Source organism: Enoplosus armatus, chromosome 5 (genome assembly GCF_043641665.1).
Source record: "Enoplosus armatus isolate fEnoArm2 chromosome 5, fEnoArm2.hap1, whole genome shotgun sequence".
NCBI classification, from domain to species: Eukaryota; Metazoa; Chordata; class Actinopteri; order Centrarchiformes; family Enoplosidae; genus Enoplosus; species Enoplosus armatus.
In genome coordinates, this window is record NC_092184.1 from 27,416,155 (window position 1) to 27,433,107 (window position 16,953).

At 41.1% G+C, this 16,953-nt stretch overlaps 1 protein-coding gene across 2 annotated transcripts; it reads left to right on the plus strand.

Moving 5' to 3' along the window:
• The first annotated feature begins 1,656 nt into the window (after window positions 1-1,656).
• Window positions 1,657-10,830, plus strand: atp1b3b (ATPase Na+/K+ transporting subunit beta 3b). 2 transcript variants are annotated; one of them, XM_070905800.1, is made up of 8 exons: window positions 1,657-1,722; window positions 1,798-1,900; window positions 5,185-5,313; window positions 6,029-6,127; window positions 6,821-7,008; window positions 8,093-8,143; window positions 9,981-10,067; window positions 10,663-10,830. In XM_070905800.1, exons 1-8 carry the CDS (start codon window positions 1,657-1,659, stop codon window positions 10,828-10,830), a joined length of 891 nt encoding a protein of 296 aa, XP_070761901.1. The 2 variants fall into 2 exon arrangements, with proteins under 2 accessions (XP_070761901.1, XP_070761900.1); XM_070905799.1 differs by having other exon boundaries at window positions 1,657-1,900.
• The last annotated feature ends 6,123 nt before the right edge of the window (window positions 10,831-16,953 follow it).

The window sequence follows — 16,953 nt, forward strand, 5'->3', positions numbered from 1 at the left end:
TCCCGGTTCACCCTGGATTCGGTTAACCTGTTTGGGTTTACCAGGTCTCTCTGGCAGCTTTCCCCCCATCTGATTCAACTCACCACAAGGTGAGTTGGATCAGATGGTGATCATCAGTTGGCAGCTCTGCTCCTCTCTTTACCTGAGTGTCCAAGATGCTGATCTGGTGAAAAGACTACAAGAAATAATTTACCTTTTGGTCTGCGGTGTTTTGGTACCAGGTACACTTATGAATCACCTAGAACACTAGAGCATTTGTTATGTATAATGTCAAATAATAGCAGCATTCTGTTTCAGATCAGGCAGGTTGTTCGTCCCAATCACCTCTCTCCAGGTTTTAGCGTTGTTTCCCATGTGAGTGTAGTCCTGCAGTAGAACTACATCCCCAGGCGGTGCCCTCTTCAGGACTCCACACCCAGAGACTGAGAAAACATTGAACAACTGTGGAAAAGGAGACAGTCCAACTCCTTTTCTCTCCTCTCTGGGTCCAGCGCAGGTGATGAGATGATTTTAACTACACGTAGTATATACAGCTCAACCTTCTGCACCAACTCTGCCTCTGTCCTCCCAGAGAGGTGACAACACACCTGTCCCCAATGCCCCCAGGAAGACTTTCATTTTGAATTTTTAAAAGATGCACAAACAACAGTAATAGAACATTAAAAATGTTGAATTACAACAGTAGAAACTGAGTAAAACAGTGGTAGAACAGTAGTACAGTAGAAGTACAACAAGAACAACAAAAGTGAAACAGATCAGTCCTTGAATCTTTGGATCTAACAGAAGACACATTTTTAAGTGTAAAAATATTTAAAATCTTGACCGCTGTGACTGTTACAACTGATTCATTCATTATGTTCGACCTGTTTGAGGTCACTGCTAAACCTTTTTCTGAATATCAATCACAGGACAGAATGAAGCTGCTGTGGGATGATTCAGTATAAAAATGGTCTACCATCTCCTCTCCTCCTCACGTGCCTTCCTCCCTCCCTGTGTGTGTGTGTGTGTGTGTGTGTGTGTGTGAGACATCAGCACGACATTGTCCTGCTTTTATCCAATAACGTGTCATCGCTTTGGTCATGTGACGTGCTGTCAGCTCTGGTGTGATTATATAATTTCAGATTCAGTTTGATGCGAAATTATTTCAGAGCAGCTGTTTATTCTTTTATTGTCTTTGTTTCTATTTGTAAAATGAATATAAAACTTTATAACAAACGTGCAGAATTTTATTTTTAATTTTCAGATATTCATTAAAAATTAGAACAAAAACAGCACATTTTCTTTGCTGAAAACCGTCTTTCTCCTTCAGCAACACAAGTAGGCTAATAGTATGAGTATATATATATATATACATATATATGTATATATATATATATTTGTAATTCATTTATATTTATATTTTATTTGTTTATATTTATATTTACAGCAGAGTGCAGCTCACCATCATCATGGTAGACCCACAACCCCTCACCTCAGGCCTGTGTACTGCGCAAGCGTCTCGTTCTGCAGCAGTCCGTGTGTAGTCATGTGTGTGTTTGTGCAGCCACATACCGAGCTCCGTTTACTAATCTGACGGATCGGGATAATCCGGTTATTAGCCCGCTCAGTGTTGATTAGCCCGGCTCTGTTTAGTCCGGCACGACCCGCTGCGTCAGCATGTCGTCCAGCCCGCAGGACCAGAACCAGGAGCCAAAAGAGGAACAGAAAGAAGAGGCGAAGGAGGTGGTGAAAGCGGAGGAGAAAGAAGAGAAAAAGGTAGAGACAAAAGAGGAGGAAAGGGAGGAAGAAAAGAAAGAGGAGAAGAAAGAAGAAAAGAAGGAGGAGAAAAAGGAATCCTGGAAGGATTTCATCTACAACCCGAGGTCCGGAGAGTTCCTGGGCCGGACCGCCAGCAGCTGGGGTAAGACAGGCGGCCTGGAGACAGGCGGCAAGTCCGAAGACAGAAACGGTTCAGAGACCCGCGTGTCGGTCTGTCTGTCTGTGTCTCACTCTCTGTCTGTCTGAATGATTGTCTGTCTGTCTGTCTGTCTGTCTGATCATGAGGATGCTTCACAGACGGGGTCTGAGCCGGTCCGGCGCGGCTCTGGGTGCGCTGAGCTTCAGGACGCTTCTCATGCTGCTGGGAGCTTTAAGGCGAGCAGAACCGAGCCAAACCGATCAGGGAATATCAGCAGAGGATCAGGACTTTGTGTGTGTATGTGTGTATGCGAAGGTGATCAATGTGTGATTATTAGAAAAGGCTATTGATCTTCATTTGTGTTAGAATTTATAAATACATTGAATTATTAAGTTAAGTGAGAGAATCATACTGGTTTTTGACTGTTACTATACTATACCATACTATAACATACTGCAGTATATCAAACTATATTAGGGGTTACAATTTTCCAATTCCACGATTTGATTCAATTGAAACATTTATGTTCTCCACCGTAGGTATTGTATCGGCAGTGACGGTGCAAAAGTCCAACATTCAGTGCCCCATTCAACACAATTCGCTAGTGACTCAGTCTGTTCAAAAGTTCTCTGCTCAGTCAAGACTTTCTTGGTTTCCACAATTACTTCTCATCAGAGTTATAGCTTTATAATTTTCCCCAGCGTTAAATGGATGTAATTGTCCAGCGTTAATGTTACGTTAAGCACGCGCCTCAGGGTCTGAAAAGTGAAGCCAATGCTGAAGTGCCTTAAACCTGCATTCTTTCTAATGGCCAGCAGGGGGCGATTCCATTGGTTGCAAAAATAAGTGCAATTTTTATAGAAGTCTATGAGAAAATGACCCTACTTCTCACTTGATTTGTTACCTCAGTAAACATTTTCCTGATGAGTTTATGGCCTCAGTCACAGTAGCCTCAGTAGTTTCAAGTCTTCTTCAATACAGCATGATGTTCATTTTGTAGGGTCTTGTTCACCAATGAAGGTCAGATGGAGCATGAGATCAACAGGTGGATTAGTGCAGAGTCAGCAGTGATGGAGATGTATCTGTGGTAGACACACACTGTTCTGGTTCGGAGGGAGGTGATCCTGAAGATGAAGCTCTGGATTCACAGGTGGATCTCTGTTCCAGTCCTCCGCTGTGGTCCTGGTCTGTGGGTAGTGAACGAAATGATGAGATGGTGGATCCAAACAGTTGAAAATAGTTCCCTTGGCAGGGTTAGGTGAGATTCAGGAAGAGAAGGAGGAGGAAACCACTGATTCTTCATGATGAAAGGAGTCAGCTGAGGTGGTTCAACATCTGACCAGGAGCATTCCTGTGGAGGAGGAGACCCGTGGGCAGACTAGATCACACAGGAGGATTACATATCCCATCAGACCTGAGAACACTTCAGGATACTCCAGGAGGAGCCGGAAGATGTGGTTAGAGAGAAGGATGTCTGAGCTGCTTTGATTAGTCTTCTGCCACTGGGACCTGGTAACATCAAAAAATCACATCACATCAAAATGTTCATGAGAAGTGACCGATTATAGCAGTTTTACTTGTAATTTTCCAGAAAAAAACCCCCTGTTGAGTCTAAACAGTAATTGGTGAAACCAAACAGGCTGAACAGGAAGTGGAAATGGCTCCATCTGTTGGCCGTTTGACTGAACTTCACGTTTGAACTTCAAAGCTGATCATGGACGACTTTTCTGCGTCATGTAACATTGTGATCAGTTTTAATGTTCTGATCAGCTATCTACTGGGCGCTCATCCATAAAGCTGAATGAATGGCACATATTGCATCACCTGATCTTTGCCCACGTCAGAGCAGGTGACATCACCTGAATCAAAAGGATAGACACACTCAAAAACACAAAAACACACAGACACACAAGCACATGAACACACAGACACACAAACACACAGAAACAAACAAACAAACAAACAAACAAACAAACAAACAAACACACACACACACAAAGACTCATAAACACAGAGAGCTGCATCAAGTCAGAGTTTAAATAAGAACATCTGTGTGCATGTGTGTGTGTGTATCCTTCACAAAGTGTTCTTGGCATGAACTGAGACATGTAATGGAAACCTACACACACTAATTCAGCATATATTAATTACACATAATCCACTGCAGCATGTCATAACTACCTCTACAGATCTGTGTTTATATTTAGCTGGAGTCTCTGAGAATTTAAATTAATCTGAACCTCTCTCTATCACTTTCTTTCAGTAACAGCTGGAGGCATTTTGTTCCCCTGAAGTTGTCTTATTGAGTTTCCTTTCAGGCTGAGCGTGACCCTTAAGAAGCTGCATTTAATGTCAAAAAGATATTTAAAACATGTTAATCCTACTGAAACTGTGTCAGGAATCATGAGAAACTCCTAAAGAACCCAGAAAAAGCTGCTGAACTCAAAAATCGAGCCTTTAAGAAGACAAAAGTGGATACAGGCAAAAAGACATGAGGCATCAGAAGGAAGAATGGGGAAATTGTGGAATTCTGACACTCAGTATGCCAGTATCAGCAGACAAACTGTAGAGGGTGAAGCTAAGCTACTAAATTATGATCTTACCTGGTGATTCCATCAAATAGTTGTAAATATGAAAGCATTTATTGCCATTTACTGGGGTCATTTCTCCAGGAGAAGCAAGGTAAGGAGAAGGGACACTGAGATAGACTGACAATATTGAAATTGTCAATATACCTTTTTCTCTCTGGTAGACATAGGGTGCTAAAAAAATCTTTTTGACATGCTGAAAGCTAATGTTTTAGCTACAGACATTTTGTTAGTGTTTCAGCCCTTGGTTACATATTGTGGTGCTGTTTTCCCCTTCAGTGTAGGTGGTTTTCAGAGTATGACGCCTCGTACTCTGTCTCTATGGGCATCAGGGAGGAGAAAGGTGGAAAGAAAAGGGATGGACCAGGAGGTAGAATGTGACAGGTACACTATTGTGTTTGTGTTACTATCCTCGCTCTGGGGGGAGTAACATGAAGAGGAAAAGTTTAGATAAAACATATTTAAATGTATTAAACCTAATAACAAAGACTCAGGGTTAGAGTGATGTGAGGAGACTCTGCTGGGTGAGAGTTAGGAGGGAGAGGAGGACAGGACAAGTTAGTTGATTCCTGAAACAAAGAACAAAAAGAAAAAAGGCAAACATACAGAAACGGTGTTTCACTGCAGGAAGATACACTATTTAGTGTATGTTTCTTCTGTTGTGTTAAATTAAAGTCATTTTTGAATCCTCTCCCTCAGGTCTCATCCTCCTGTTCTATTTCGTCTTCTATGGGTTTCTGGCGGGAATGTTCATTCTCACCATGTGGGTGATGTTACAGACTCTGGACGAAAATGTTCCCCGTTATCAGGACCGAGTGGCCAATCCAGGTGAGTTCATTATCACAGGTTCTATTGTTTAACCTTGTCACTACCCGTTCTTTTACTTCACATCCAAAATGATCATTTGGCCAGGTATGCCTTAAAGAAGAAATTTTAATTCAAACAAGAATGAACATCCCTTACATTCAAGATGTTACCAAACAACTTCACACAATGCTGATTAACCCTATCACCGCCAGGTAAATCTCTGTATTTTGCAATATACCAGAGATTTTAAATCTGGTGTCTGTGGCGACATTCCCGCGCTGGTGCACCAGTAGTGATGTGTTGGTTGGATGGTAAATTCAGAGACTGAACTGCGATTTTTGCAACCCTCTCTCTACATAGCCCTGGAAAAACCTGTAGGCATCCGCCAGAGGGGGGAGACAAAAGTTCTGCACTCAAGCTTTAAATAAATGAAGTGAAATTAATGCAAACAGACATTTGTTTCAGTTCATTCTTATGATATAAATGATAAAAATCGAGCTGCAGACAGAAAACTCACAGTCAAAGCTCAAACTTATTTATGTGTAAACCCACTGAGGACACCTGCTGGACAGGTGTGAAACAACATGAATCAGTCAGTAGGATCAGATGAAGAGGATGAAGCAGTTGACAACCTTGTGGTTGTTGCTGATTGTGTCACTGTGTTGTTAAAATAATTTCTTAGTTTCAGTCATTCTATTTGCACTCTTTGATTATAGATTTGTTTTGTTGATTGCAGGTTTGGTGATTCGTCCTCACGCAACAGAAATCACCTTCAATCGCAGTGACCCGACAAACTACAACCAATACATTCAACAGCTGCACGAAGTCCTGCAGCGTGAGTACAAATACTCTTACTGCTCTGCGGAGTGAAAGTGAAGTTGTACGTGTAAAAAGTGTAAAAACATATTTATTGAAACATGTGTGACACTGATCTGCTCTACATTCAGCCCAAATACTACATGTGTCCATTATGTTTACAGTCTGACATCATGAGTCATAGCATCAGTTTATGTGTATATACGCATTGATTTTTTTGCCTACTTGTAAACAGAACTATAATGTACTTACAGTACATTATAGTTCTGTTTACATTTACCTAGCGTTGATCAGCTTTGTTGTCCTTGTTTTTAGCTCTCTGTCTATTTCTATCCTCCTGTAAATTGTTCTTGGAACCGTGTGCAACACTGAGAAATTCCTTGTTATGTACACATACTTCAGTTTCTGAAAAGAGCAAACAATTGTTAACGTTTCTTAGTCATCAAAGCTGGTGATGTTTCATCTGACAGATTAACTTAAGAACCATCAGCTCTGACATACAGACTTAAACTGTGTATGTCTTTATGAACAAAATGCTTCTTCAACATCCACACAGGAAACACAGGTGTATCCCACGCCGAAGTCTTTCATGAAGTTCGTTTTTTTTTCTCTCTCTCTCTCTCTCTAATCCCTTTAGACAATAAAACTCCAGTTGATAGTTTTGTCTTGAAAGGACACATTGCTACTGTTTTGTTGTGGTTTTTCTCTGCAGAGTACAATGACAGTCTTCAGGAGCGCAACGACTTGTGTATGGTGGGTGAATACACTGAACAGGACGACGAGCTGATAAAGAAAGTGTGCCAGTTTAAACGCAGTACGCTCCGTCAGTGCTCTGGTCTGCCTGACACCAGCTTCGGATATGCTGAGGGGAAACCATGCATCATTATCAAGATGAACCGGGTCAGTTAAACAGTTCTCAGTCTGTCAGGATGTTTATAGATCAGAAATCACTGCGTTTGATAAGAACAACAGAAGCATCATGTAAGGTTTTGATGGTGGTGAATCCTTACAACCAGGATGAAAGCCAGCAGGATTGAAGTGTGCAGCGTGGTGGAGAAATGAACAGCACAGTCAAGCAGGGATTTGTTTCAGAGCTCTGATTTTTAACATTGACCAAGTGCCACAATTCTCACCCAAACATGAAGCAGGACAATGAACACAAGCAGTCTTACAGGTGCAGCAGATGTAGCAACAGGGGTGACAACCAACCTGACCCCCTCTCTCTGACACTCTATGCTGATTTTGCACCTGATCTATCTACCATGTCTCACCCAACACAATTACACGGTGAAGGGTACATAGACAATCCCAATACCACTTTAAAACATACATTTAGAGAAAGAGAGATTAACGAAAAATGAATTTCCTGTATTGGTGTGGTTTGTATGGTTTAGCTTTACACGGTCAATGTACAAGTGTGTGTGTCCTTTTTGACCTTAGTGAGGGGGATGCTATTCAGATTCCTCACACATTGTCATGAAGCATCGTTGAGTTCATGTACAATAAGGTGACGTGGAACTTTTTAAAAATGAAAATTAAGAACCAGGAGGAGAGCATTATATCACTTATATATTATCTTATATTATATAGTATTATATATTTTGTGATTGTAGAAACCTGTGAGTCAGTCCTGTCTGTTATATCACGTTAACAGAACAAAGATCAGCTGTGTTTAAATCTTCCTTCATGTTTTAAAGTCAGTCTGTAGTCAGTTTAGTTTGACCATGATTTACCTGAAGCATCTGTACGGTTACTATGATTACCTGCAGGTTAATATATTTGAAGCTCCAATTTAGAAAGGAGGTTTAACACTTACACCATGTGTCCAGAGAGATTTTTTATTTTATTTGAATTTCATTGTAAATTTGAAATATTGATATTATAAAAATATGAATAAAAATGGGTTAGAGTTAGGGTTAATTTATTACTAACATAATAAACAGACCTGGAACATAATAAATAACCACAGTGTGTCTGTCTGCAGGTCATCGGCCTGAAACCTCAAGGAGACCCTTACATCAACTGCACTGCCAAGGTAAGACACACACGCATCATATACACAGACACCCACTTTCCTAACAAAGTATGTGTGTCTTTCTGACATAAATTATCATCAACTCGTTAACCAATCAGAGACTGAGAAACAGTTCAGTTATCCAAACATGGTGTTCCTAAGACAGAAAAAAATTAAATAAAAGCAGCTTTGTAGTTGTCATCTATCCTGAGGCCTGAATAACGTTTATAACTCAGCGAGAATATCTGTGTGAGAGCAATAATTTCATTGTATTTTGATCCAATGTAGTCTACAGGATATGCATTTGTGTTTTGACGCAACCAAGCAACCAATGAGTCCAATTTACTGACATATTGATTGTGTGTATTCGTTAGAGGTTTCCTATTAAACACACACACAAAAATAACTGGATCAATCTTACCAGATCGGAGGGAGAGGCCGGTGCGTTGCGATCATCAAGGAAGAGACTTATATTGTTTTTTGCGTTTAGCTGCGGTCAAAAACTGTACATACCTGTGTCCAACCAGCCCAAATGAAAACCCTAGGCGCTGCTGTCACCTGTTTGGGTGTAAATGTAAGGGGTGTGTGGATAGGGCATTAAGGAGGACAACTCAATGGACTATTCCTTATTTGCTCCTGCAGAAGAGATTAAAAGACATTAATCGCCTTCTGGTCCTTTTTCCTTCTGCACTTCTGCTCCCTCAGCAATGCAAAATGGCACTGTCTGATTTCATTCTCTTTTCTCAAAATACATATACGTTAATTTCACATTACAATATGTATTTAACTCATTTTACAAATCACTAATCAAGAGCTATTCATTTTTTACTGTAAAACATTTTACATAGTTAATTTTAACAACAAATTTCCTCAAAACAATAAAGAGAAACACATACAAGAGGAAAAACAATGCCACCTGGTGGCCACAGTAACAGTGCGTGGGGTGGAGTGACTAAACAGAAACAAAATGTATAACTTAAAATAAAACACATACCTGCAGAAGAGATTAAAACACATTAATCGCCTTCTGGTCCTTTTTCCTTCTGCACTTCTGCTCCCTCAACATGCAAACATGCACAGTGTTTACACTAGGAATTACAAGCTGCACTGCATAATTTACGTGACACAGGGCAGATTGCTAGCCAAATCGCGCCAAAAAAAGTGAAACTAAAAACGTCTTTTACTATATTATATATATATGACTTATATTAACGGTCAAAAGAACACAAAACATCTTGGTAACATAATAATATGGAGCAGTTAATGATATGCACCAGAGATTTCAACATAAATGGCTAAATTTCCAAAGAAAACAAATATCACAGCAGCATTTTCTCACACAACTTACCCTCAGCAATGCAAAAGGGCACTGTGAGGGGTATAAGGGAGGAGCTATGGAAGCTCAGGAGGTGCAGAGTGCAGAAAGGTAATTTCCACAGGAAAAAATAATAAAATAACAGTAAATAAAAATAACTCACGGAGATAAAATTCACAAATACTCAACATAATCATTAAATGATAAATAAAACTCACAAAAATGAATTGGAAATAATAATTAATTTGCATTTTTAACTCCGTTACATAAACATGCATGCCCTCCCTCTCCTACAACCGGCTTGCACTCATAAGTATTAAACAATAACTGATCATTTAAGACATGATCCATACCAAAAAATTGTATTGTTAATAAACAAACCCAGAATGAAGTTATAAAATAAAGTGAAGTAAGTAAGGAATGGGCTCCAACAATGTTGAATGTTTAGCTGGATGGACAGCAGGTAGAGATATTTTGATGGGTAATTTATCCTCATTCTGTCGTGTCTTCATATTTAAATAAATCTATTTCTCTCTCTGGTAGAGAGACAGTCCATTACAGATGCAGTACTTCCCATCTGAAGGTCGTCTGGATAAAATGTTTTTCCCGTACTACGGCAAGAAAGCTCATGTGAGTAAATGTTCTCTGGTTTGTTTATTATCATTATTATTATGATTTAGTTAATTTAGTTTATTACAAATGTCTCTGAACTGGAAAGTGTTTTAAAGAAAAAAAATCAATAACTAAATGTTCCACCAACACATAGTGTTAGTGTTCATTCATCAGTGGATCATCAACAACATACAGTTTGTAATTTAATGTTTCGGTCTTCTTTTTATTTAATGTTTGATTTTTACCTTTTATATATAAAGAACAGAAGGTGTGAAAATTTTAGGTTGAAGACAAATCAAATAAATCCATTATATATTCACAACTTCAATGAGGAGAAATAAACCCCAGAAAACATAAAGTTAACTGTATATGGACATTATTTATTAATTATAAGGAGGTCTCTCTCTCTCTCTCTCTCTCTCTTTTCATACTAACCCTACCTCCCTCTCTCTCTCTTCGTACTAACCCTACCTCTCTCTCTGTCTCTCTCTCTCTCTCTCTCTCTCCATACTAACCCCCCCCCCCCCCCCCCCCCCCCCCTCGCTCTCATGTTAACGGAATCTCTAACTCTCTCTCTGTTATGTAAACTCTACCTCTCTCTCTGTGTTGACAGCCTGACTATGTGCAGCCTGTGGTCGCAGTGCAGTTGTTGTTTACAAAAGAAGACTATAACGTCGAGCAGACCGTGGAGTGTAAAGTCGAGGGTTCAGACCTGCTTAACAACGACGACCGGGACAAGTTTCAGGGTCGCGTCACTTTTCGGATCAAACTGTCGGAGTAACTGCACCCCCAGTTTCCATGTATACCACAAACTGGATTTTAACTGGAAAAAAATCTCCAATTCCAGACACTTTGTAATCCAGACCTGATCTAATCCTGGATGTCTGAATGTGGTTCATTCTGTTCAGACTCTTATGAGGAAACCAGATCTGGACCACTGAGAGCTAAATATGGTTACACTGCCAGAACCCTTTAGGCCTGATCCTGGTTCAGAGCTGATCCCAATTTAGTCCTGATGTGGTTGAGGCCTGATTCTTGGTCAGTCCTGATTTGGTTCAGACAAGGCTAACACAAACCCTGGTCCAGATATTTTACTTCTTTTACTAAACGTCTGCTCCTCAGTAGACCAAACCCCTAACCCAGAGTGGCTCCTGTTCAGACAGTTGGAGTGGATCAGGTCTGTTGTGGAAGCATGTGAGCCAACTGCACAATGATGTTTGTTTTCAAATGTATGTATAATAGTGATGTATATTATCCCAGCAGTCTGTAACGGAGGAGCGCAACAGAAACTAACTTTATTACAGAAACATCAGTACAGTTCAGATTTGCTTTGATTATTGTAAAACTTTGGGTTGGTTAACATTCAGTTGGTCAGTAATCACATTACTCTCCTTCCATCCTGAAAGTTTAATGCCACAGGAACTGGCTTTACAATATTTATAATATTTATAATACTTCACTGAAGATGTGATTATTCTCAGTTTTGAGCTGTAACTTGATTGTGAACATTTTCAGGTTCAGAGATGAAGAAAAACACATCAAAAGAAGTTGACCTCTGCTGCAGAAAGCAGAATTTTGTAGTTTTTGTCAGGGTAGCAGCAGGATGGTATGACAGCAATCTGATTTTGTGTAAATGTTTTTATAAATAAATACCACATTGTAGTTCATGCAAACAACTGCCAAAGGAAAATTAATTGCATCAGTACAAACGTTTAGATAAGTAAAAAGAAGAAATCTCATGGTGTGTTTAATGTTTCACCTGAATACTAATTCTAGTGTCCTGTTTAAAAATGTTTAAGTTGTCCCAGTGTAATAGTCACTTTAGAAAAGACATTAATCAGAGTCAATTGTTATTATTAATAATAACAATGAAAAAAATAGGTCCTCTAGAGGGCTCTGTATGGGGATTAAAGGCAGACACATAACTGCAGTAAAGAGCAGCCTCTAGAAGATTAACATTATACTGTGAAGTAGAACGCTGCCTCTGTGCTCCCCTAACCCCGCATCAACCCCCATCTGTTTTTTTGTCTGTCAGAAACAATAGTAATAATCATACTAAATATACCTTATGAATCTAATGAGATCCTCCCAATGTTATTCTAACTGTATAATCAAATAATGTGAATTTTAGTGTGATTAGGGTTACTGTTGTATGATTAGGGTAAGGGTCAAGATGACATCATCAGCAGAGAACCAATGTATCTTCAGTAAATGAGTTTCATCATGATGTGTCAGTGTTGTTTTAAATTGTGTACATTTTTTCTCTGTTGAACCAAAGAGACTTGGGTTGAATTATGGTTCTGTTATTTATGTTTCTGTTTACTTGGGTTAGCCTAACATGAAACAAGATGATGATGCATCCACACTGCTGCAAAGAAATAAAGATCCAGAAATGTCAGAATCAGAATCAGAAATACTTTATTGATCCCCGGGGGGAAATTGTACAGTACTGGTGCTCCCATTGAAGAGTAGAAAGTAGAGTAATTTAGAACTAAAAGTATGTACAAAATATAAAAATAAGAAATATAAAAAAAATACACATTTACAGTATTTAAGTGAACAATGAGGTAAAAAATATATATAATGTATATGTATGTATGTATTGCACTGAAGTGTATGACTATATATGTATTGCACTTAAACATTTAAGAATAAATAGTGAGGTAGTATATAATAGTGAGGTAGTATATGTATATGAATATGAATATGAATATGAATAGGGGTAGGGGGGTAAAAAGAAAAGAAAAGAAAAGAAAAGGGGAATAGGGATAAAAACCACGATTGCTTATTTGAGGATCGCTGATTCTTGTATAAGTTTTTATAGGAAGGTCGTAGAGAGATGGAACCAAGATGGGACCCCCCTATTTCGGGTACGGCCTTTCCATTGGTACTACCCTCATGTGCGTGCGACCTTCCGGTGCGGAGCTACGTCACTTTTTGACCGGAAATTGTCTGTATCTCAGCAACGGAAGGTCGTAGAGAGCTGGAGACACATCCTGCCTGTTCAACGTGGTCGAATTATGGCAGATGGATGCTGGTTCCAAGATTGTGCGATGTTCGGTTCGGGAGATATCGGCCAATGACGGTTTTTCATAACAAATGAATGGAGCGGCTGTTTTTCTTGAATAACTTTTGACAGGTAAGTGATAGAGACTTGAAACCACGATCCATCTGCTATAATTCGGGAATGAGCTTTCCAACGGTACCACCCACGAGTTTGTACGAGTTTCCGTTGCGGAGATACGAGTTTCACAAATTCCCCATAGTGAATGAATGGAGTGATTTTCAAGCGAAAAATCTCTCTCCGGTTACCGATGGGGCTGATTCCAGGACCTGGCACAGGGGGAAAAGGTGCTCTATGCGCAACTTCTGGAAGGCATCCCGCGTCCAGTGATGGAGTGGGGGATTTGTCTCCTCAGAAGTGGCATTGGTGTGCGGTGCCAGGCCCAGGAATCCCCTGTGGTTGGTCAAGCTTTTCTCGCTGACCGTGTTCGTCCCCAGGCTTGCACTCAGTGGAAAGTCAAGGGGTGACAGAGGCCGGCCAAAGAAGAGCTCTTCCAGCGCCAACTCGCACTGGAATGTCTTCCAGGTGGCATCGAACCTCGCCACTCCTTGACTGGCGTAGTACTCCTGTCTGAGCGTGTCAGTCAGGTAGCCTATCACCTTCTTCAGCACCATCACCACACCCTCACCCGAAGTCGTGTCCTTGAAAGGGATGAGGACTGGGTGTTCTGCAATGAGGTACTGCAGGGATTTCAGGTTGTAGTGGTTTGAAGGGTCAAATGACATTGGAATGTCACCTTCAAACCTCACAACCTGCTCAATGCGGCACCCTAGTTGTGTCACAAGTCGACTTTTGAGGTCAGTCATGTGGTGGATGTAGTGGATGGCTCTAGTAAGGAGGGCAGATTGAAAGTTGTGGTGGGACAACCCACATGTCACAATTGCACCACTTACGGGATGCTTAAGTGGCATGTCAACATGTGCATGTGGGGAGTCCACATACAGTTGAAGGAATGTCAATTTGCCCTCCTTACCAAGTACCCCCAACAACTCCTCACTGACATCCAGCCCAGTGTTGTCAAGGTTGGTCTGGAAATTGCTGGCCTCGTGCATCCCCAATGTAGAAAAGAGGGTGCCTTTGAGGCCCACAATTTCCTGCAAACCAAACCTTGAAAAGAGGACATGGATGTCAGGGTCCCTGGCCACAATCTTGCACGCCATGTGCACGGAAAGTGACCTGACAGACGATGGGTCAGCCAGCTCAGAAAGCTCAAATGTCTCAGGGTCCTTTTGACCAAACTGGTTAAGATAGGCCTTCACCTGCATAAAATAGCAGATGTTGGCCTTCTCAACAGCCTGGTCAATGAGGCTGAGAACGAACATTGAGTCTTGCCTCAAGACATGGTAGTTTTTCGTGTCGTGAGACACCTGTTTTTGAACAGTTGGCCTACTCATGTCTTTTGGCGGGAGGCTTTTCAGTAGCTGCCTGAAGTTATCTGTCACTTCATTCAGCAACATTCAGCAACTCTGTTGCCATGGGGGTGTACAAGTCCCTTCTGAAGAGTCTTGTGTCGGGCGTTAGGGGGTTGGATGGGACCACTGTCAACACCAGATAGTAGCCACCATCCACATAACCCAAGGTGTGCCCGACACAGTTCTTCAGGGCACGGATGCCATCGGGACTGTATTTTGTGAAATCCTCATGTTGTTTGAGGATTTGGTATTGTGGGTTTAGCAAGGGGGCCCTGAAGCGGGGGAGGAAGATGTGGTGGATGCCACCCAGGTGTCCTTGCAGTTTGTCTAACTCAACGACTACTCCATCCACATCAAACTTGTAAATCAAGAAATGATGTGGATAGGAGATTGTCGCTGAGTGCAGTCCCATGTACATGTCTGCCTGCAAGAACTCCTGGATGGTGTCAAACTTTTCAAAGGCATCGAGAACAGTGGTCGTGTTCTCAATGCCGACATCGAAAAGTTCATCCTGGACTTCCATTTTTTTGGGGGTTTCAGGTACTAGGTTACCCACAGGTAAGTAGTAAGTGAAAATGGGGTGTTGGGTTAGGACACAGCAAGTGTAGTAGGGTTAGGACGTGGGTTAGGACCCCACCCCCTATTGGGGGCAGGTGGTGCTCGGGCCCTCCCCCAGTTGGCTCCCCAGTGTTGTGGCACCGTAGGTTGGCCACGGTGATTGCCGTAGCGAACCTCGGTCCACTCATTCCCCCAGGGTTAGGGGTTAGGATGGGGGAACTGAGCCCGTCCCATGAATGGGGCGGGAGGTGCGCGGTCCATCCCCCAGTCAGGAGCATAATCCCAGCCCCAGGTTGGCTGACGGAAGCGCTGGCGTCTCCTGCCGTAGCTCACATCCGTCCAGCCATCCCACCTCTGAGCCATCTGATATGGCTGTAAGTCTATTGTCGCCTTTGTTATGTTAATATATATGTAGTTATATATTTATATATTTATTAATAAAGGTATGTATTTTTTTAAGGCGAAAATCCAAATGAAATGAACAAATGAAATGTAAAAAATCAAATAAAATCTGTGTTTAGAAAAATAAAAAAATAAACTGTATTTAAATCAAATTGTGTGCACTAAAGCAACGTTTCAACCCTTTTGTGGGTTAGGGTTAGGATGGGGGAACTGAGCCCGTCCCATGAATGGGGCGGGAGGTGCGCGGTCCATCCCCCAGTCAGGAGCATAATCCCAGCCCCAGGTTGGCTGACGGAAGCGCTGGCGTCTCCTGCCGTAGCTCACATCCGTCCAGCCATCCCACCTCTGAGCCATCTGATATGGCTTTATGAAGTCTATTGTCGCCTTTGTTATGTTAATATATATGTAATTATCTATTTATGTATCTATTAACACAGGTATGTATTTTTAAAGGCGAAAATCCAAATGAAATCAACAAATGAAATGAAAAAAATCAAATAAAATCTGTGTTTAGAAAAATAAAAAAATAATAAACTGTATTTAAATCAAATTGTGTGCGCTAAAGCAACGTTTCAACCCTGTTGTGGGTCTTCTTCAGGCTATGGCACACAAAAGAAAAGAAAAGACTGGTTTGCTGGTAATCGAGTGGAGAGATGTTGTCTCTTTAAGAGTCTGAGCAAAAGTGAGCTCTCCCCTGCGTGTGTGTGGCTAGCCACTCCCCTTACTGCCTTTGATGGCTTTGATGGCTTTGATGTTTTTTTGTCCCTCTTTTTTTCTTTTTTTCGTTCGTCTTTTTTAGTTTCTAAATTTTAACCCCTTAATCCCTGTACTAAATTAATTGGTGTCAATGGTATGTTTTCCTGTCAATATAATTTGTAGTTCCCAACTTTTTTAACCCCTCGATTCCTTTACCGACGAATAAGGCCTGATTAAATATAATTCTAACCCTGTAAATTTAACTTTTAACCCCGTAATGTCCTTGAAAATCGTGTTGTATCAATGTTATTTTAACTTTTAATTAATTATCCTTATTAAATGTTTTAACAATAAATGAAATTGTGTCTTGTGTTTATTTAAAGGAGGGGAAAAGTTCGGGGAAGGGGGGAAGGTTAGGGTCAGGAAAAAGGATTAGGGGAGAGGTTCGGGGAAGGGGGGAAGGTTAGGGTCAGGAAAAAGGATTAGGGGAGAGTAAGGGTCAGGAAAGGGTTAGGGTTAGGATGGGGGAACTGAGCCCGTCCCATGAATGGGGCGGGAGGTGCGCGGTCCATCCCCCAGTCAGGAGCATAATCCCAGCCCCAGGTTGGCTGACGGAAGCGCTGGCGTCTCCTGCCGTAGCTCACATCCGTCCAGCCATCCCACCTCTGAGCCATCTGATATGGCTGTAAGTCTATTGTCGCCTTTGTCATGTTAATATATATGTAATTATATATTTATTAATAAAGGTATGTATTTTTTTAAGGCGAAAATC

What these genes read in the sequence shown, in the direction of transcription:
- atp1b3b (XM_070905799.1), top strand. Translation starts at nt 1,657, where the DNA reads ATGTCGTCCAGCCCGCAGGACCAGAACCAGGAGCCAAAAGAGGAACAG. An exon ending in GGACCGAGTGGCCAATCCAG is followed by an intron (nt 5,314 to 6,028) that starts GTGAGTTCATTA and finishes TGTTGATTGCAG; the next exon opens with GTTTGGTGATTCGTCCTCAC. An exon ending in ACTACGGCAAGAAAGCTCAT is followed by an intron (nt 10,068 to 10,662) that starts GTGAGTAAATGT and finishes CTGTGTTGACAG; the next exon opens with CCTGACTATGTGCAGCCTGT.